Raw genomic sequence first — 21,313 nt, forward strand, 5'->3', positions numbered from 1 at the left:
TTCTGCAAATTGAAAACGAGAGATCACTAAAAGGATCCATGGCCGGGAAGGAGATGGAAGGGGCGGCGCCGATCAAGTCAGTTCAAGCACATGTCAATTAGATCCAGTAAGAGAAAAATACTACAATTCAAGAAATAAGAAACTAAATCTCTCATGTTTTTTCCCTTGTGCCTTTTGGATTGCAAAAATAAATCATCAAATCATTCGTTATACTCCTCCCAGCCCCAAAAGCAGAAAAGATCAGTAATAAAGAAAAAAAATACAAGTACAATGGCAACTGAAAAAAATTCTTTTGATATCAATCTAATATTATTTAAAGTCTACTGTTTATTCTACTTATATTAGGATTTTATTTCTAGTTTAATTTTATTTTTTATTTTAGATTGTCAAGCGTTGAGTCTTATGTTTGATATATATTTGAGTTTTATAGCAATATTTTTAACTTGTAGTAGATGAAAAATTATGATTTTATAAATAAGGAGAGAGGGTTATCTAAAAAGTTGAGAGAGTTTGGTGAGATGTTTTTTAAGCAGAGAAGAGAATTCTTTTTTTGGTGAAGTGCAGCATTTTAAAAACTCATTATTTTGATTTTTATTTTTTTAATAAATTTATTTTTTTCTTCTATTTTTTAATTATTATTTTTTATAATTTTATATAAATACATTGATGTTTAGTATTTATTTTGAATCTTGGTCCGATACGGTGGATTTACTCCGGATAGCATGCTGTTTTACCGACTTGTTCGCCGCGAATCGACTGTGGGAGTTTATCAAAAGAAAAAAAACCAGCTCTTCCTTAGGAAAAAATAAGTTTTTCCGGCTACATGGACCCGCCGCCGGCGCCGCTGATCGACGGAGAGTAGCTAGACAAGTGGTCGTTCCGCTGGATGGCCATGCTGCTCTTCCTCTACATCACCATAGCCACCGTGATCGAGTACAAACACCAGCCCGCCCTCGCCCGCCGTGGGCGCTGCGGATGCTGTCTGCCACGACGTCGGTGTCCTCGGCGTCGCCTGGGCTTTCCCTTGTATTCGAGGAGTAAACCATTTATCGATACAAAATTCTCCTCGGTTTTTTTTTGCTAAAAAAATTCTCCTCTATTCTCAAGCGAATTAATGAAAGGAAAAAGGAAACACTCTTGCTGCTGCAAAGGATGCTCCAGCTCATGGGATGAGGTCTCCCGCTGCCCCTATAATGACGTTCCCCTCCTCTCTCTTGCCGATTGGCTTGACGACCCGTCTTTGCTCTCCAACACCGCCACCAAGTCCCCTTCTACCATGACTTCAAGAAGCCTACCCCCCCGCCCCTCCCTCTTCCTCGTCTGCCTCTCTCGCCTTCCCCATGCGCTTCCTCTCCCATGAAGAAGATCAAGACTCCAATCCACCCCAAACTAATACTAGGAGCATTTAATCATACAACAGCAAGTTTATATTATAATGTGATGCTCGCGGGTGCTACCATTCCCTTGACAGAGATGAAGGGAAGGATCGCTTCGAGTCAAACTAAAAATTTAAAAGATATATTTGAAAATTTTTGAAGATGAGAAGATGTGCATGAGAATTGCTAAAATTTGAGAAAATAATAGTTTTTCTAAAATTTCTGGATTGTTCCTAGTGAAAACAGACATACATACACAAATAAAAATATATTTACAAACCAAATGGAAACAATTTTAATGTTCAGAACTAATAGCACCCCGCTGAGGAAGTGGCCAATTTCTTTTAGCCAAATTTTCTGTGAGGAGATTCCCAAAGCAAGCAAGAATTTTTGACTTTATGATGACCAGACTGTTGACTTTCGAAGAGACTAAAATGCCAGACCATCTCCAGATAACTCTTTTATCTTTTATTATTTCAATAAAACGGGTAACTTACCCTCCTTTTAACCTTTACATAGAAAAGAATAAAAAAAATCTATACATCTTAGGATAAATTCCGAGGATTCTGCGGTATCCCTCCGAAATCTAATATTGTAATTGAAAGCGTGATTAGCGCACCGAACAACTCAGCCACCGACACTCTTTTGTCCCAACACTCGTAGATAGATGGATAGATGGTCTTGGCAGCGGTAGAAGCTCAATGAATAAATAATTGGATTAGTCGGTGGCTGGTAAATGGCCGAGCTCTTCAATCATCCAGAGCTGGAGAAAATAATGACCAGAACTTACTAGGAGCTTCCTGCTCTACTTTGTGTGCCAACCGGTGCTTATCATGAGATCGAGGGAATGATGCCGAGCGCTATTGATCAAAAAGGAACATTCATAGATGCGGTAGGAGAATGAAGCAGGGCAGCCGGGTACCAGATGGAGCAAGGGAATTTGCTTCCTCCGCCACTTCTCAGCTTCGTGATCTGCTGTTCAGCTGATGCCAGGATGTATCTTCACCTGATAGGCTTGGTACAACCGTCTCAAACAACAAGAACAACAACTACAACAAAAAATGAAGTTAAGAAAAGAAAATCCAGTTCTCAAGAACAACACCAGTAGTTGTTATTATTTAAGATAGTCCATACTATATTAGAGACAAGGCGCAAGCCCTCCTCACCAACATCACATGGAACAGACAATGAGGAGGCGAGGCCTTCGACACTTAAAAACCAGCACCCACCAACACATGGCAGGCACTGACACTAGAGCCACTCCATCACCTTATAGTTTGCAACCATAGCTAAAGTTCTCTCTCTCTCACTCTCTCATTCAACTCTCCTGAGATAGCGAGAAAGATCGACCAGATCAACAGCGAGGAATCGATACACCGCAGGCAGCAACCACTTTCCGGCTGTTGGGGGAGTTGATGTAGCCGCGCAGACTTGGATTCTTCGTATACTGGCAGAAGCAGGGCTGCTGCGCCTTGAGCTTAGCACAGCAAGCAGAGGTCGGCGGCGACGAGCGCAAGATCGCGCCAGCGCACGGGCTCAGCTCGGAAGGGTTGCACGTCGCCGCCTTTGTGGTCGGAGCCTGGTTGAGGAGGAGGCCAAGGAGCACAACACACAGGAAGAGGAAGGAATATGCCTTCATCTTTCTCAGCACTGGAAAGAGATGGCTAGCGGGAGGATGGGGAAGAGAGGAGGAGGGAGACCTCTATTTATACAGGGGCCATGTGGAATTTGAGTGGACCAGAGGCCAAGGAAATGCCATGGTCGTGAATTGTGGGTGTACATTTAGAGCGGTCCTGTCAAACTCAGAGATCGACTTTGGATTCGGGGGTGAATGCATTGTACCGTGGAAGCCCGGGCAACCATGGATGGCCGCCACGTCATTCGGACGTATAAACATGATGCACCGTAATAGACCAACAGCTGTCTGTCTTTGGCGCGATGGCTATCCAGTGCTTCCAAAACGTGTGTCACGAAAAAACCTGACCCGACGGACATCTGTCAAGAGAAGCCCGGCCTGCTTTAATTCTGGAACGGTTGCCCGCCGAGATGTTGGTTGGACGTTACGGGCTCGAATTCATGGACGTGACGGAGTGAAAAATGGCAGGGGAAGAGATGCAATCCATAAACTAGCGCATTATTTTGATAGTGACAGAGATAGGCAGCTCCGGGTCCCGCTATTCAACCATGGGTTACGGACCAAATAATTGAATTAGCGAGGTGAAAACTATTAGAGGCCCAATAACCCCTCATCGAAAAAATTTATTTTAGAATTTGGACATATAAGACAGATAATCCCAAATTTTGTTGACGCATTTTAAAAGAAAAATAATATCTGACTCTCTCTCATGTGGACAATATCTGGCTTCCCTCTCATATGGCTTTCATGTGGGCATTGGGTACCTCACGTGCCCTACGAAGATGGGGACATGACAGTGGCCGAGGAAAGACACCACTCCCCAACCATCTAGGGTTAGTCTAATTTAAAAATTACATAATGATTGGTGTTTGTAGCTTGTAGGTGATTTTTGTCCATCAGATTTTTGCGTGCCATCTGGTGCTTGAAGGACGATAATGTGATGCCGGCCACTATTCGAGGCAAATGTGGGATGACTAAAACTTGTGAATTGATACTGACCGCAAAGCTGTCGGTGACAAGAACCTAACCCACTCCAAGAGTGGTGGCCGATGGGGAAACAGATGATGGGTATGGTGGGGTCGCCAACGCTGCTTGGCATGGACACCTTATCCATCCCACGACTTGAGTATTTTTCATGCAAATAGGTGCACCGGACTATTCTCATATACTACTCAATTTCTAAGATGGTATTTGGTTGCGGAATAAGTAGGAAGATATTTTTCCAAGTATATATGAAACACCAAAGAATTGGAGTTTATACATGGCAATGGATATCTCCTCACATGATATTAATCCATTCCACCAAAGTAGTAGAATAGACTTGTACCACAGAATAAACTTGTTCTTATTCTCTTCGGTTACCACTTTACCCTTATTCACTCTATAAACACTAAAAAAAATTAATCTTTATGGTAACACCGTAACATCCAAATTATTATGAAGTTCGATGCGTATTAAATGCAACTTATTCTCTCTATCTTTTCCTTTCACTTATTCCTTAACCAAATACCAAAACATGTCTCTTCCTTGGAATAGGCTTATTGCTCTAACAATGCAAGGAATATCCCTCCCCACCAGCTAAATGCTATGGCAACATATACAATAAAATATTAAATTACCAATTTCCATCTTTCTCATAAAATGTCTGCCCAATTTGGCCCACAAGCTAGAACATTCGGTTGTGTAATTATTTAGAGGATATTGTGGCCATAATTCTTATTAGGTCTGCTTTTTTATATTATAAATCTTAAATTCTTAAAAATAGTAGATAATTCTTTATTTATATCCTCCTAACCCTTTCTTCTTCTTTTTTTTGAAAACAAAACGACCAGGGAGGGGTTCTAACCACATCCATCCTCCTATATCCACCCTCCTCTCCATTTGTGTCGAAAACTAGGTACCCGAACAAGCCGAGCCTAATACTCGTTGGACTAGGATATTGTACACTAGGAAGTCGAAAAAAAAAAAATATCATTCGGAATCAAATCCCCATCCTTAACCTTGGGTGACAAAGGGTAATATTAACCGAACTAAAGTTTGGTGGGATGCCCATACAGCGGTGATTGTGGTTTGGGGTGGGTAGGGGAGGGTGATGGTAGGCCCCACCAACTAATGCATCTACCAACAACTAATGCAAAAGCCCTACAAGGACGCGTAACCACCAAGAGCACATAATTAGACTAGCAGAAAAATATTAATTGAGTACTTTGACTCTATATAAGTATGGAAGAGCTTTCCAGCACATAGTCTAAATGGGATTAAATATACGTACGTACAGATTCCACATACTTGCTTTGTTTAAGCTTTGACATCCTTATTAGACTAAAGATACATCTCGATCAATTTGTTTCTGCGGAGGAGCGAAGAAAAGTTTCTCTAAATCTATTCAAATCCAATCACAAATAATACACTGCAATGTCTCCAATTTTATATGGGATATGAGCCGGATCTACTCTGATATCATTTGTAACAATTCAGAATCTCATTAAAAAAGATTAATCAAAAAGTATTATGTAAATTTTTTGGCTCTATATAAGCATCCATGGTTTATTTAATACATAGTCGATGTAGGATTAAACATGCACATACACAGATCCTTGCAATTTTCATGGGCTTCCCATTGATGTCACCATGTTCCACTGAAAATGAAAGTGCCTGCCAACTGTCTGTCCAGCTTATGACTGTAGGAGCTTGGGGAACAATAATGCAAAGTATTTGACAATCATGCGTTTGAACATTTTTAAGACAATGATGACACTCAAATGTCCTTTTCTCTTCTCAATTGGGGAGAGGAGAATGTGCACCCCAGGTAAATTATCCACCTCCTAAGACTTCCAAACGAAGGAACACCTGCAATTTTAGTAGCCCAACACCTGCAATGGAGATATTTTTTAATTGCATGATAAATAAGTAGCAGTTAATTTTCAATGTATGACTACGAAAAGTACATTGTCACAGACCACTGAGGTTGGGAACATCCGGAGAATTACTGCAGAAAAACTCCCATAGACTAAGAATGTTACTGCATATGGGCGAAACAAGAGGCATGGTCCATCTAAAACTTACCGTGTTCTCGATATAAAGGTTTTGTGTTTGGCGGATTCGTGAAATTCTACATATATATCACACCTTTTGATTATCAGAAAGGTCAATCCACAACCTAACCAGCAAATCTTCATTTATTTTGGTGAACCAATAACAACTTGTATATAAGACGAGGCAGGAAATTCAGTATATAAACTATCCTATACTAATATCATAAAGGCTGTGTTTGGTATAGAAATATGAAAAATTGAGACACAAGTAATTACTCCTATTGAGATAGTTACTGTACAACTTATTCCTGTTTGTTATTTGGCATGACTCCAGACTCTGGGTGTTTTTAGGAGGGAGAAGATACGAGGCAGGCCTAAATGAGGGCTCTAAGCAATGAGCCTCTTATGACTGGCAAGGAAATAAAATGTTAGCAGGGACATGCAAGCAGTGAACTTACTGTGAGCAGTTTTATATTTGTATCACTACTTAATATATTCTTCCATTCAAAGGTGCATCTTACGGTTCTGATCCGATAGACACTCTACTTCCTGTAACTTATTCTTTCTGTAATTATCAATTCTTTTAATAAAGTCTTGAGTGGCTTTTACCTTTTTAGTATAAAAAAAAACTATAATTAATGATGGTATATGAGTTTTCAGGCTTATAGAACAAAAGCATGGTCAAGATTTGGACAGACCTTGTCAGTGGAATTGGGCCTTACTTCCAACCAAGCGATTCCGAGTTCGAAACGCGCGGGCGTCGATTAAATTATGGAGACTGGATGCTCCCTGCTTCGATGCGGGGTTTGAGAGGGCTTATTGGTCCGCTGATAGCCTCGATGGTGCTAGGTGCGACGTACTCACATGGAGGGTAACCATGCCGGAGCCCAAAGGATTAACGAGCCGGGCCCACGGGTGGGGACAGTATGAGTAAAACCAGCCGGCATGCCCAACACACGGTCATTTTTACCTGCATTGAACATTCTCCTGGCGGGGTGGGGGCCCAGTGGGGGCTGCTACGTGGGGGTGGGCTTGTCCCTTCCTCCCCTTTCCTCTTTTTCTCTAGCAAAAAAGAAAATAATACTAGAATAGCCTTATCTCATACATATACATATGTATATGCGCGCGCGCGCACACACATATATATATATATTTATACACAAAACATATCTGAGTTACTGATGATTAAGGCTATTAACAAGCCGAGCGGAGCCCGAGCCTCCGCGGGCTCGGCTCGGCTCGTTCCATAAAATTTTAGGCTTGGGCTCAAGCCCGAGCCCGAGCCCGCCCCATCCCTATCCCCATCCTCATCCCCAACAAAGGAAGGAAAGAAAGAAAGAAAAGAAGAAGAAGAGAAGAAAGAAGGGGGCGGTCGTGAGCACCGCCGGCACGAGCATCGGCAGCGGGCGCCGTGGGGGAGGGACTGAAAGCTGGGGGTAGGGGGAGCCTCGGCATGGGAATGGCCAGATGGGGCGTGGGGGTTGGGGCGACGGTGCTTGTTGCCTCCCCCGCTGGGGGCGGTGGCATCAGGGGCAGAGAAGGGAGAGGAGGAGGCGTGGGAAGGGTGTCAGAGGCAGGTGCAGAGGTGGAGGAGGCCGCGGTCATGCGGAGCGAGGCAGGATGGGTCCTGGCTGCGGGCGATGCGGCCGGACATGATGTGGAACTTCTTGCGGAGGTGGCGGAGCTTCTTGGAGAGCTGGGATCGGGTGTACGGCGGCGGCGTCATCCTCATCGTCGTAGCCGTTGTCGGTAGTGTTGGGCAACGGGCCGTGCCGGGCCGGCCCGGCCCAGGCCCACCGGGCCAAAGGATTAAACGGGCCGTGCCTGGCATGGCCCGTCCAGCACGGAACGCCAGCCCGGCCCGGCCCCAGGCCCGTCTATTGGCGGGCCGGGCGCAAACGGGCCGTGCCAGGCACGGCCCGCAACGGCTTCAAACGGGCCGTGCCTGGCACGGCCCGCAACGGCTCCAGACGGGCCGTGCCGGCACGGCCCGTCTGGAGAGGGGGAGGAAAATAGCCGTTTTCAACGGCTATTTTCGGGAAAAAGTCCATTTTACCCCTCCCAACAGTCCAATAACGGCTGAATTGAGGGGTATTTTGGGAAAAAAAAATTTTGGGCTTCTATAAATAGCCAATTCCTCCCTCATTCTCACCACACCAAACCTCTCATTCTCTCTTTCTTTACTGCTATTATTTCTCTTTTCTAAAGTGCTCTTCTAGCAATTTAATTTTTAGTTTGTTCAAGTGCTACACAAGAGGAGATTCCTGTTGAGAAGAGAAGGTCGCTTCTGTTGAGAGCACAAGAGGAAGCTCGGAATCTCGGCTCTGCCTCTGCCCTCCGACCCTCTACTCAATTCCTCCTTGCGGTTAGTTTTTATTTTTTGAATTAATCATAGATATGTCATCTTTTGAGGAAAGTCAGTTTGGCATTCCTGTTTCTGAGGGAGAAGAAACTAATCCCCAACCCCATGTTCCTAGTTCCTCTAGAACTGGTGAACCGAGTGAAGATCAAACCTCTTCTCGTAAGAGGACTAGTGCTGTATGGAATGAATTTGATAGAGTTATGGTTGATGGAGTCTGGAAAGCTAGATGTAAAAAATGTGCCAAACTTTATAGTTGTAGTAGTAGTGGGGGAACAGGGCATTAAAAAGACATCAAGAGAGTCATAGGATGCATGATTCTCATGCTCAAACTCAAAGTACCCTTAATATACAAGGGGGATTACTTGTAGGTAATTTTGCATATAATCATGAAAATCAAAGAAAAGCACTTGTAAAATGGATAGTTAAGGATGAATTACCTTTTAGTTTATGTGAATCTTTTAATTTTGAAGAATATGTTCAATTAAACCTACAACCTGCTTACAAAAGAACTAGTAGGCGTACATTTAGAAGAGTAGCTATGACCAACTTTTCAGCAATGAAACAAAATTTAATTGAAACACTTTCTACTTTAAATGTAAAAATTTCATTAACTTCTGATATTTGGTCAGCATCTGTAGGTAGTAATTGTTTTATTGCCATTACTGCTCATTATATTGATAATGATTGGCAATTAAATAAACGTATTCTTGCTTTTCGTGCTTTTGATTTTCCACATTCTGGGCAACAAATTTCAAATATTATTTATCAAACTGCATGTTCATATAATATTAATGATAAAATTATGTCTATTACTTTTGATAATGCATCTAATAATAATTCTGCTGTTGCATTATTAAAAGACTCATTGCATCCCATATTAGATGGAAATTTACTACATATTAGATGTGCATGTCATATCTTAAATCTTTCTGTTCAAGCTGGCATGGGCATGATTCAAGATGTGATTTCAAAAATTAGAAATGCAGTTTCTTTTATTCATGCTTCAAGATCAAGACTTCAAGAATTTAAGGAATTATGCATAAATCATGGTAAACGTTTTAAAAAATTTAAACTTGATGTAATTACTCGTTGGAACTCCACATATAGCATGATACATGATGCATACCCATATAAAAACTTATTAAGTGCATATATTAATGATCATGGATTAGGCTTTACATTGTCTGAAACTGATTGGAATAAAGGAAAAATTTTGGAAGATTTTTTGCTTAGTTTTTATAATGCTACCAATGTTCTTTCTGGTATTTATTACCCTACTTCATGTTCATTTTTACAACAAGCATATATAATTAGTCAAAAATTTGCAGAACATAGATATGATGATGTTTTAATGCCTATTATTGACCTAATGGAATCTAAATAGAATGAGTATTGGGACAAGATATGTCCTATGCATAACTTAGCTGCTGTATTTGATCCTAGAGTTAAATTAAATGGCGTGCTAATTTTACTTGATGCATATTCTGAAAATATGAATCAAGATTCTGAATCTGCTAAAGATGAGGTAAAACAACTTCTTTATGATATTTATGCTATATATGATGAAAAAATTCGTGGATCTAGAACACAAATACAAATCTCTATTTCTTCTTCTAGTAGTTCTCGTTCGTCATCTATTTTTTCATTCATTGCACAGAGAAGACACACACATGCTTCAAGTTCCTCTTCATCTTCTTCATCTTTAAGTAGTGAACTAGAATTTTATTTACGAATTGATCTTCAGTCTGCATATGATGAAAATCAAATAGAGAATCTAGATGTATTATCTTGGTGGAAGAGTGTTAGAAATCAATATCCTGTTATGTCTGCAATTGCACGCGATATTTTAGCTGTGCCGATGTCCACGGTAGCATCGGAATCCGCTTTTAGTGCAGGTCGGCGTGTTCTTGACGAAAAGAGAAGTAGGATGACGGGCGAAACGGTGGAGATGCTTCTCTGCTTCAAGGATTGGTTGGATGCTGAGGCAAGACTTCAAGATAAAGGTGGACATAATACAACATCCTCTGATGATGATGATACAAACACTACTGAAGACTGAAGACTGAAGACTGAAGACTGAAGAGTGAATACTGATTCACTGAATCACTGATGATTAGTAAGATTTCTTAATTTTTTATAATTGTACATTTTTATTGTATTCTGGAGGTCAGACCAAGGTCCAAACCTCGGCCCTTTCTTAGTTTCTTATTGTATTCTAGAGGTCAGACCAAGGTCCAAACCTCCCTTCATGTACCATTTTGATTTAAATTAATAAACTGGTAGGGGTCTATGCCAAACCTCCCACCATTAAGGTGGCTTTATATTCATAAATCCTTAGTTTTCAATATTTATTAATTTTTTTAGAAAATTTATGAAGCATTAATTTTTATCGGGTCGGGCCGGGCCCAGGCCCGGACCGTGCCAGGCCCGCGGGCCAGCCTGGCCCAGGCCCTTATGGGCCGTGCCGGGCTGGCCCGCGGGCCTAGAGCGGGCCGTGTCGGCCCAAGCCCGAAGCGGGCCGTGCCGGGCTCGGCCCGCGGGCCAGTACCCTGTGACCCAGCACGGCCCTCTCAAATGGGCCGTGCCAGGCACGGCCCGGCACTGTAGCAAGCGGGCCGTGCCAGGCACGGCCCGCTTCGTGCCGGGCCGTGGGCGGCCCGGCCCAGTGCCCAACTTTAGTTGTCGGAGGGGTGGGAGGGGAGGGGGGCATTGACTTCAGGCTTGGGGGCAAGGAAAACGAAGTGTGGGTGGGGGTGGAGCCGTGGAGGTGGGGTTGGGAAGGTTCCGGAGAAACCGAGAAGAAAGGAGAAGAAAAGAAAAAGAAAGAGGAGGAGGGAATAGGTTAATGGATTGGTTCGGGTTACAATTCGATTTAAAGAAATTAAATGGATTTGGGTTAGCCCGGGTTGGGTCTGATCTAGATCCAACTGGGTTCAATTAGATTGGAATTTAAATTGATTAAGCCAAATAAAATTTAATTGGGTTGAGTCCAAGTTTAATTGGGACCCAATTAAATTATTAATTGGACTGAGCTCTTATTTGGGCTCATGAGTTGCTCAGGCTCGATCTCGGGCTCGGATTTAAATGGGCCTTATTTTGGGCTCGGGCTCGTTTGACTAACGAGCGGAGCTCGAGTCGGACTTTTACCGAGCCGAGCCCGAGCAACTCGGCGCGTTGACAGCCCTACTGGTGATAAAGAATGATGAGGGAGCAGACAGGAGGATGGTTGCAAGTTTGTGGGAAGAAATGCAATGTGCAGCAATTCCTTGACAGCTAGATCCAACTGGCAATACAATGCACCTGCTATTAATATCGTTGGTATTTAACAAACTTGATGCATAGTTCAGACTTCAGAGGCTCTCAAAATATATACATTTTTATTTATCATATCCAGTAGTTTGGGTCTTCAATTTCAGTAACCTATCATTTATTATGAAATTTCTCCCTTCTGTCAGGTGCTTAACTTAAAAGTGTTTGGTCCAACTTTCATAATTATTATATAAGAATCAAACAAATTTTAGCATACACCTAACATATTGAAAAGCTGGAACAAATGTCTAATACTACATACATGAAATTTAAATAAGATTTACGGCATAAAATAAAATATGTTTTTAATAATTTTTTATTATATCAGCCGATATTCTGATATCGGCTGATATAATAAAAATCTTGAAGAGTCTCGATAGAAATCCAAGTTTTTTCAGCCTTCATAGCCGACCCCTTGGATTTATTAAAAACCAGGGATGTGCGGCATCTCGTTTGCAGCATTCATCTAATTCTATATTTTGGCGTAATAACTCTAGAGCCGCTAAACAAAGAAACTGTCCCGAGTGCGACAGCCTGGCAAACAAGGAAGCAGATGTGGGAGTGATCAGACGGCGCAGCAGAGCCCTGCACGGCGCCTTCTGATTTGCCGACGCTTTCCCTGCCTGCTGTCCTTTACCACACACCCGATCATAGCAATAGGAAACCAATCAGACGCAGCTGTCTTCCCTTTCGAAGTTTTTTTACCTTCCGCTCCCCTCCGTTCCGGCGAAAAGCCGAAAACGCAAGATAAAATAAAATAAAGGGAAAGCAGTACTCGCTGGAGAAGTGTAGAGGATTTCCAAGGAAAAAAGAAAAAGGTATTGGGGGACCGGCAGCGGCGATGGGGATCTCGATCGCGGTGGTGGCCGTGATCTTGTTCCTCGACCTCTTCGCCTTCGTCCTCGCCGTGGGTGCAGAGATGAGAAGGAGTACGGTGAGTTCCCTCACTCCTTTTTCCCCTTCTTCTAGTTCTCTTGCCCTTTGTTTTCTGACTTCTCTCCTCCTGTACTCTCTATTATTATTAACCTAAAGGGGAGGGTGGTGCCGGACGAGTATGATGAGCGGACGTACTGTCAGTACGACTCCGACGCGTCGACGGCGTACGGGCTGGGGGCGTTCGGGATGTTGCTGTTGAGCCAGGCGGTGGTGAGTGGCGTCACCCGCTGCCTCTGCTTCGGCCGGGGGCTCACCCCTGGTCGGACCAGGGCCTGCGCCGTTGCTTCCTTTGTTCTCTTCTGGTAAGTTGGTCTCGGTCCGATCCGTTACCTATTACTATTATTATTTATTAATACTACTAGCAGTCGTATTGTTGTTCAGACTTTCCACTGCCCTTTTTAGTTCTTAACTGTTACATGGGGAAGCAGACAAGTATGGGAGAGCGGATGGTGGCTAATTTGTCTATATGCGCTCTTTGATTAGTAGTTTTCTTTGACTGTTTTTAATAGTAGAAGACGCAAGCCTGCTCACAAGCACCCACAGACATACTTCGCAAAAAGGGGCGTTCGTCGTAGATCTTGTCAATGGATTCGATACTTTATTTATAATTCTTTGACTTGGAGTAGTTTCGTTTATTTTCAAGTTAAGAAGGACAGTAAAGTAGTTCCGAAGATTTTTTTGAGTTTCCGAAACTTGTGCATGATCTTGAAAGAAAATCAATTTAAACGAATTATTTCATCTGGAATATTTTTTTTTTCTTTTCTACGAGTGAGATGGTAGATAGTGTATGGCAAGGTGGAGGAATCGGGACCGCACATTGTACCATTCTCTGATGGCATGAGTCGGTACGGCTGTACCAGTCTGTATCGACAGAGGGCACGGTATTGTGGGAGAGATAGAGAAAGAGAGAGAGAAGGGAGAGAGGGATCGGGAGGCTGGCGAAGGGCAGAGGGTGGCAGATGCCGGGCGGAGGACCACTGGAGGCTGCAGCCTGTGCCGGCTCTCCCTTCCTCTTCTGTTCTCTCTCTTTTCTTCTCTTTCTCCGGCTTGTTGGAGCCTGTAGCTCACCGGTACAGCTTGGAACGACTCAGTTACCTTTCATAGATGGAAAAAGATGGCAAAATTAATGACATGATAAGAAATGACTTGATAGTATTACCTAACGACTTTTCCTGGTTGTCACAGTCTAATAGTGGAGATCCTTGTGCGGTCTCCATCAAACATTCATTCCTGTCAAGTATCACTCTGGGTTTAATTGGTTTACATACAATGTTGATTCTGGATTGCATATCCTATGAGAGCACTAACAGGCTGAAGGCTCAAACTGATAAGCCTTTGCCACCCCAATCCACTATGTTCTAGTAGTAATGCCTTATGACAATGCATTCGCATTGGTGTCATCATGCTATCCCTGATCCTCATAGTTGGTTATTTTGAGTAAAATCTAGGGCGTCCGCTAATGTATCCCTTGGCTATATTGTCTCATCATCCTTTTAAGGATTTGTTCGGTTCTTGTCCTCATGGGTTTTCTACAACAAAGCACTGTACTTAGCCATTGATATCTGGTTGAAATTGTCACGCCCCGAACCCAGCACCCGGGTCCGGTACGCGACCGGCCGCATGAGCCCTAAAGCAGTGCCTTAAAGATCATGCAAGGCCTATGATTAACAAAAATTTCAATAAATCCACAAGAAATTGATAATTTAAATAGATAAATCGGACATGTCCAAATAAACAAATTAGTTCAATTACAAGATCTTCAAATGTTCATCAACATCAAAGAAGGATAAACAAACTAACTAACTAATGACTCTGGTACTTGCACTCTGCGCCCATCCCATCCAAATCTATGCATCCTGCAACTCTGGTAAGGAAAAAGAAGAAGAAGGGGGTGAGCTTTACAGCCCAGTAAGAATCTCTACACATCCATACCAACACAATAATAATATTAATTTGGAAACCATGACAAACCAATGCACATATCATAAAATCATATACCAGCTATCGAAAGCTCGAATAATCAGTATGAATATATAAGTCAAATGTCAATAAAAATCCAGCCACTCAAGTGTGATACGTCATACGATATCTCAAAATCTTCAATTAATGTTTTCAATGCTTTTTCTTTCCATTCTCTATTAACTTGATCCGGATCAATTATCTTTCCGACTTTGGGCTACATCCCGGTCACGTTTCCGGTCCGTGACGGGGCAATCGATAGTATCACATTTTCGGCCTGTGATGGGGCAATCGATAGTGTCACATTTCCAGCCTGTGACGTGGCAATCGATAGTATCGCATTTCCAGCCTGTGACAGGGCAATCGATAATATCACATTTCCAGCCTATGATGGGGCAATCAATAATAACGAGATAAGCCCAAAGTCCCTGTTCATTTAATCAATTCACAAACACACATCCATTCCCTTTTCCACTTTATTTCCGACCTAGACTAACCATGGTCATGTTTCCAGCCCGTGACAGGGCAATCAATGTAACATGGTTAGTCCATACCACCACATCCATAAATTCAATTATGCAGATATAGGTTATACACATACATGCATCTATCATAATACCAATCACAAGCCAACACGATCAAAATATAATTTAATATAAACTATTTTTGCTTTGTCTGGATCATAGCATATCAAACATATATATAATGCAAAATATTTATATCATGTAGGATTGGCGTACAAGGATTCTTACTCTTTGTTGAAAAACTCAGACAAACTATTCACCCACCCTCACGGCGATTTATGAATCGGAATGCGCAAGACTCCGCTCAGCGTCCTCTCGTCCAATAGATTGTTTCCCTACAGAACCCAAATCATCATTAAAATTTATCAAAGATATATGATGATCTAGGACCCTTGTTTGATCCTCCAAAGGGTCCTCTAAAATCTAACATCCCAGGACTATCTAGAGTCCACAAAGCAATGCTCTCTCCAGATTCAAGTGTAGAGAGAGAACCCCACTAGAGACAAACTAAAGAGAGAGAAAGGAAAGGCAAAGAAAGAGGAGAGAACCAAGTGGCTCTCCCTCCCTCCCTCTCTCTCCTTCCGTCTATTTTCTCCCCGTGGGCATGCTCGGTGGTAGTCCCTGTGGGCGTGCTCGGTGGCGGCAGTCCCTATGGCGACAACCCTAGCGATCGACGGCCCCAACGTGGTGCCGGCCATGCGCCGCCCGACGACGGCAGGCCACGCGCCACCCCCGGCAATGAGCCATCGAACGGGAGGAGGAACAAAGCAACCGGGGACTCCTTGTCTCCAAAGCAATGGTTCGCCGGCCGGTTTCAAGAGGAAAAAGGACTTAGAGATCGAAGAAGGAGGGACGACTCACCTTGCCTCCGGCGAGATCCTTCTAACCGGATCGACGACGGTTGCTCCGATCCCTCCCGTGGCAAGGAAGAACTCCAATCTCCCTTTTCTTTTTTTCTTTTTTTTTTTGTGTGTGTGGAAGGGCTCTCGGTTGATGCCCTAGGAAGAGAGGGAGGAGATTTTGGTAGGGTTTTATCACCCTATAACTCCCTCCGGTGGATTCGGGAGGAGGGGGGAAAAGATTTCCGAAACAGGGGAGGGAGGGCGTTTCGATCGGGAGACTCCCTCCCCCGTTTTCACATGTTGGGCCGCCCTTGCTTAGAGGCCGGCCCAACTTCAAACGTGGGCCTCTACAGAAATGGCTCTTGGGCTTGGGTCACTTGAAACAACTTGCTTCTTCAAATAATGGTTGAGACTTAATACGATTAGACTGTGCACCTGATGAGTTATATTCCAGTTTAGTTTTTAAGCACAAATAGTTGTTTAGGGTACATCAAAAAGGACTTGCTTTATGTCCATCCAAGAGCAGTTTACCTTTCCAAGATTGTATTTTGCGGATAGGTTGTACATACTAGTTCAGCTGGTTTGTTCTTTTTCAGAATTAATTAGTTCCGCTTCATTGTAATCTCCTTGCTTTTTTGGTTCCTGAACATGCAAATGTGTGCAGCTTTTTTTTCTCCTGCATGGTTCTCTTTTCCCTTTCCCTCTAAATTACCAATTGGACATGGAAAAGAGGACAGTGGGTGCTTGAAGTGACTAGTTTTAGGTTCTTCTTGCGACAATAGAAGTCTTATTCCTTTCTCTCTTATTATATTCTATAAGAATTCTTCAATAGAGGCTTCTTTCCTAGATTGTTATGTAGAATAGTTAAAAATGATCCAAATGACCGGATATGCCTGTGCCATGTATGTTTATCTTGATAAGCTAGTCAACTGCATAATAATTCATGTGAGAACATGCCTAATGGCCTGTTATAGTCTAACCTGGCATCCTTTTAAGAGTTTGGTACATGGGAAAATGTTTGTGAGTAGATGGAAATTGCTGTCTTTGATTCTGCATGAGATGGCTAGTGAGATTTTATTTTTCTTATTTATCTTGGAAATGCTAAAAGGCTTGACTTCTCTTGTTAATCTCCTTACATATATTCATCTTGGATGGGGACATTATAAGCTGCCTCAATAATTATTCATTAAACTAAAGCTAATCATCATCTAGATAAGTTATCTTGTTGACCTTCCATTAAGGGTTTATGAACTTGATGTTTTTTTTCTGGGTGCACTTGTGTCTCTCATTTCTCATCAGTCATAGATCTTAATAGAGCCTTTGCATTAGTTTTTGTTTCCTGTTTTATCATGTCTTCGCCTTTCCTTTGTGGAGCCCTAGTGCATAAAATAGTATTTATACCTTTTTATTCAAGTTTGAAGGAGCCTACATGGAATAGTAGACCTTGAGGCGAAGGTTTAGGGTTACAAAGGACTTTATTGCTTGCTGTCTAGGTTCTGATATTAGGATTGTCCATATGAAACTTGAAATTTTGTGCAGTGGCTATTCAAAAGAATGTTTGCTTGCCATGTCTTATACATGGGAAGATGAACCAAATCACAGTCTAGAGCTTTCTTAGATAATCAAAGATAAATCTGTAGTCAGATTAAATCAAATAATGCCCACAGAAATCTGTTGACAGGAATATGATCTATTGAAAACCCCAAAGAAGCAGGGTTAAACGGTCGAATTTGAAAATAAAGAAGAAGATTGAGAGAGAGAAGAGAGGAATGAGAGCAGATAATAGAGAGAGAAGAGGGGAAGAGAGAGGGAGGAAACAAGATGGTTAAAGCTTCAATTCTCAATAAAAAAAACCAGTATACAAATATTTTGCTCTACCCACTTTATGAAGATTCTCAAACTCGATCTGCCCACAAATTAATAAATTTTAGTCCTTCTGGGACTCTTTACAAAGATTGAATCCCCTAAAGAGTTCCAAAACGAAGTAGTTGTTGACTCCTAACAACCCATAGGTACTGTAGTGCACTATTCATGCTACAGTGACATGAATAATGGCAACCTCTTAACCAAATTGATTCCTTTTGGATCTCCTAAAATTATGGACTTATGATACAACCTTGATTGGCTATTATTGGACTTCAAAAAATTAAAGAACTTTAAATCAGCAAAAAATAGGCTATTGAATGTGATGCAAATCAGTCCCGGATCACTAGGGATGGTAGTCTCTATGCCTTATCATGTATCTTGATCATTGTGATTTGCCATATTTTAGTCATCTACAAGGACTTGAGATTCTGGTTATCTGTCTTTGAATATGAATCGGTTGCTTAGAGAGAGAAATATGTACTCAATTTGCGGTTGAAGTGGTTTAAGGTTCCTTGAGAAGTTCCAAGGCATGCTATCAAGCTGCACTTTCATAAGGACATGTTTACCTTAATAGTGCACAAGTTCTAACTGGTTCACCTCCATGACATGATAGGCCAACTTGGTTTTCTAGGGCACATACCTAAGGATGCTATTTTTATGGAAATCCTTCCTGGTCCTTTTTTATGCTTGTTACACATTAAAATCTTCTCCATTCTTTTTAGTTCATGGCTTTATTAAAGAAATGTACAAACTAATTCAAAACTCTTATTTCATGGGTTCTGCAAAATTTACTCCAACTAAACAGGACTACAGATCAAACTTGCACAAGGTCACACTTCAAACATACAAGATGCATGATTGGTCTTGTTTATGTTTGATCTTGCATACAAAATTAGCTTGAAGGTTATGTGGACTAAATGTTGACTCTGTCAAAAGATCAAGGAGGTAGAGCTCCTAAAAGCAAAATGAGATGTTTTTTTGGTACATAATGTGATCACGTAAGAGTCATATGAACAAAATTTTATTATACTTGATAAATCATATTGAGCATACTTGATAAATCGTAATTGAGTTATATTTGTTGACTATATATGTTTTATAGAGATCCATTTATGGGGTAAACTTAACGTGAAGTTAGAATGTCTTAAAATTGATGTAGCTATAGTTGTGTAGCAACATGAGCAATAGGATTGCTTGAATCACCCATTGCTGAGGATGGAAATGATGGCAAATTCCAAGAGAAGGTTGAGGGTGCATTCCCAAAAATAAAAGATTCCCGCAACTAAGCAGCCCATATCATGGACCTTGTCTTGAGCTGATTTTTTTAGTAATAAGCTCTCAATCCTGTGGCTTTGGGACAAACTTCTACTTCTTGCTTCTCAATGTGATATTTTTCCAGATTTTGGTTGCTCTGTAAATTTTCTTTCTTTCAATAAATTAGTTCTCTTGGGATAAGGGAGGGTAAATGTCAAACTGCATGGCAGATATGCAATAAATACCACTTAGAAGATTCGACTGAGAATATTTTGCCATGTATATAGTTGGTCTGCTTGCCATTCTATTCAGAGTTTATTTTAATGGGTGAGATGCAACGATATCTAATTCCTTTTGTTGTTTTAATTTACTTATTTTGGAATGAGCATCTTTTAGTATTTCCTACATTAATGAATGAAAGTCATATTATCAAACCAAGATATGATCTGCTCAACGTTGGTCTGCTCAAGGTTAGGGCTCCCTCTCGCCTAACCTAGCTCGGGCTACCCTTCACAACCGAAAATAGGATCCTATAAACCAACCCTTGGACCAAAGAGTCTCCTTTGGGGAAAACGCTAAAAGCCCCAGCTTCTGAAATTGTAGGTTATCTTTATTAGTTCAGCGTGCCATCTCTTGGTGACTTGGAGGATTAAGAGCTTTTCAATTTTGGATGGTCAAGTATATGCTATATTGGCTTCCTGCAGTGTCACTGGCTTTGTCAGCGTATTCTTTTGTTTATGATTCTAGTTTATTCTATTACCTTCATAAAGAAACATCAAAGTGTAAAAATAACAAAATCAGTCTTGCATCGTCAGACAAATTTTGATGACATTATTGAAATATACAGAATACATGCATTATTGATTACATCTTCAGGTTTATGTGTATGTTTATACTGTTCTCTGATCACTTGGCCAACTAAGCATAACCAACTTTCAGCAAAAGGATTGTGATGTCTGTTTTGTGTGGAAAAATTTATTAGAAAACAAATAGGACAAGGACATTTAGATTTTTGACTGAATTTTGAATTTTGTTATATTTTCATTTGACAAGTCATTCACAAGATCTGTGCACCTCTTGGTCAGGCAATTGACTATCTAGCGTATCTGTTTATACAGGGTTTCATTATCATCGTATCTCTTTTATGTCCTCTGCTAACCTTGGTAGTTAGATACTAATCTATGAATAATGAAATTGGCACATAATTTTTTACAAATAATTGAGTTTCTCTTTTACATTATATGTATGCCATGTTAAGTTAGTAATGGGATTCTGAAAGGTTATTTTATCAATTAGCTCCTGTCCCAGAAATACTATCCTGAAACCTTGTGTAACAGTCATCAAAAGCCCCCTAATTTGCTGGATGCTACCCTTCTCTACACGATTAGTTTTGATTAGTAATGGGACCTTGGCCGTTAAAAATAAAACGAACACAAATCGTGAAAACTGATAGAAGAGACCTTGCATGGGAGAAATTTCTGTAACGACTATTAGGAACTGCAAAGTCAAAATTTCGTTCTCTGATGCGTCGTCCCTTGGCATGCAAAACAGATCAATTTTATGATGTTGATGCTGATCTCCAGGTTTAGTTTTGTGGTGGCGGAGGCATGCCTCGTGGCAGGGTCAGCTAGGAACGCATACCACACAAAGTACCTGGGTTACTATGCCAAGCAGGACTTGTCATCATGTGTAGCACTGCGAAAGGGGGTCTTTGCAGCAGCAGCTGCATTGGTGTTGGTTTCCATGGTGATGTCTCTCTTGTTCTATTGGAGCTACTCCAGGGCTGACACCGGAGGATGGGTGAAGCACCAAAATGAAGGTGGCGTGGGAATGGCAGAGTATGGTCCTAATAAGGGCGAGTTCGGACTGCCCAAGGCTTAAAGATGTTCTTGTTGTATAATTCTGTTTGTGTCTCTTCCTCTGGGGAACTGCGAGAATTCTTTTGCTGTCAATATTATTAAGGTAATGCTGGTAAAATATGGTGATCCAGGAAGAGGTCAGCCCTGAAAAAAGTGTCATATAGGAATATGACCTCATCTCTTTCTGAGGTCAGTAGTTTTCATCAAAGAACGTATGCAGTTGGCCACTGCTAATTTCTTCTGGAGCCCTGTGTCTTGCCAGTTTTATGTGAAATCTATCCATCTAAATGAGTGTAGTGCCATAATTAATGAATGTGTCATGCAAATAAGTTTTGCTACTTGGGACTCTCATACA

The 21,313-nt window shown here is 41.6% G+C and overlaps 2 protein-coding genes across 2 annotated transcripts; one reads left to right on the plus strand and one right to left on the minus strand.

Moving 5' to 3' along the window:
- Positions 1-2,462: 2,462 nt before the first annotated feature.
- On the minus strand, positions 2,463-3,083 carry LOC103701870 (non-specific lipid-transfer protein 2-like). Its single transcript, XM_008784089.4, has one exon. The coding sequence runs from the start codon at positions 3,013-3,015 to the stop codon at positions 2,731-2,733; it is 285 nt and encodes a 94-aa protein (XP_008782311.1). The 5' UTR covers positions 3,016-3,083; the 3' UTR covers positions 2,463-2,730.
- Positions 3,084-12,429: 9,346 nt separating this feature from the next.
- On the plus strand, positions 12,430-21,296 carry LOC103701871. The gene is made up of 3 exons (XM_008784090.4): positions 12,430-12,652; positions 12,751-12,956; positions 20,683-21,296. The coding sequence occupies exons 1-3, from the start codon at positions 12,560-12,562 to the stop codon at positions 20,978-20,980; spliced, it is 597 nt and encodes a 198-aa protein (XP_008782312.1). The 5' UTR covers positions 12,430-12,559; the 3' UTR covers positions 20,981-21,296.
- The last annotated feature ends 17 nt before the right edge of the window (positions 21,297-21,313 follow it).

Source organism: Phoenix dactylifera, chromosome 9 (assembly GCF_009389715.1).
Source record: "Phoenix dactylifera cultivar Barhee BC4 chromosome 9, palm_55x_up_171113_PBpolish2nd_filt_p, whole genome shotgun sequence".
Taxonomy (NCBI): Eukaryota; Viridiplantae; Streptophyta; class Magnoliopsida; order Arecales; family Arecaceae; genus Phoenix; species Phoenix dactylifera.

What these genes read in the sequence shown, in the direction of transcription:
- LOC103701870 (XM_008784089.4), bottom strand. Translation starts at nt 3,015, where the DNA reads ATGAAGGCATATTCCTTCCTCTTCCTGTGTGTTGTGCTCCTTGGCCTC.
- LOC103701871 (XM_008784090.4), top strand. Translation starts at nt 12,560, where the DNA reads ATGGGGATCTCGATCGCGGTGGTGGCCGTGATCTTGTTCCTCGACCTC. An exon ending in CAGAGATGAGAAGGAGTACG is followed by an intron (nt 12,653 to 12,750) that starts GTGAGTTCCCTC and finishes ATTAACCTAAAG; the next exon opens with GGGAGGGTGGTGCCGGACGA. An exon ending in GCTTCCTTTGTTCTCTTCTG is followed by an intron (nt 12,957 to 20,682) that starts GTAAGTTGGTCT and finishes GCTGATCTCCAG; the next exon opens with GTTTAGTTTTGTGGTGGCGG.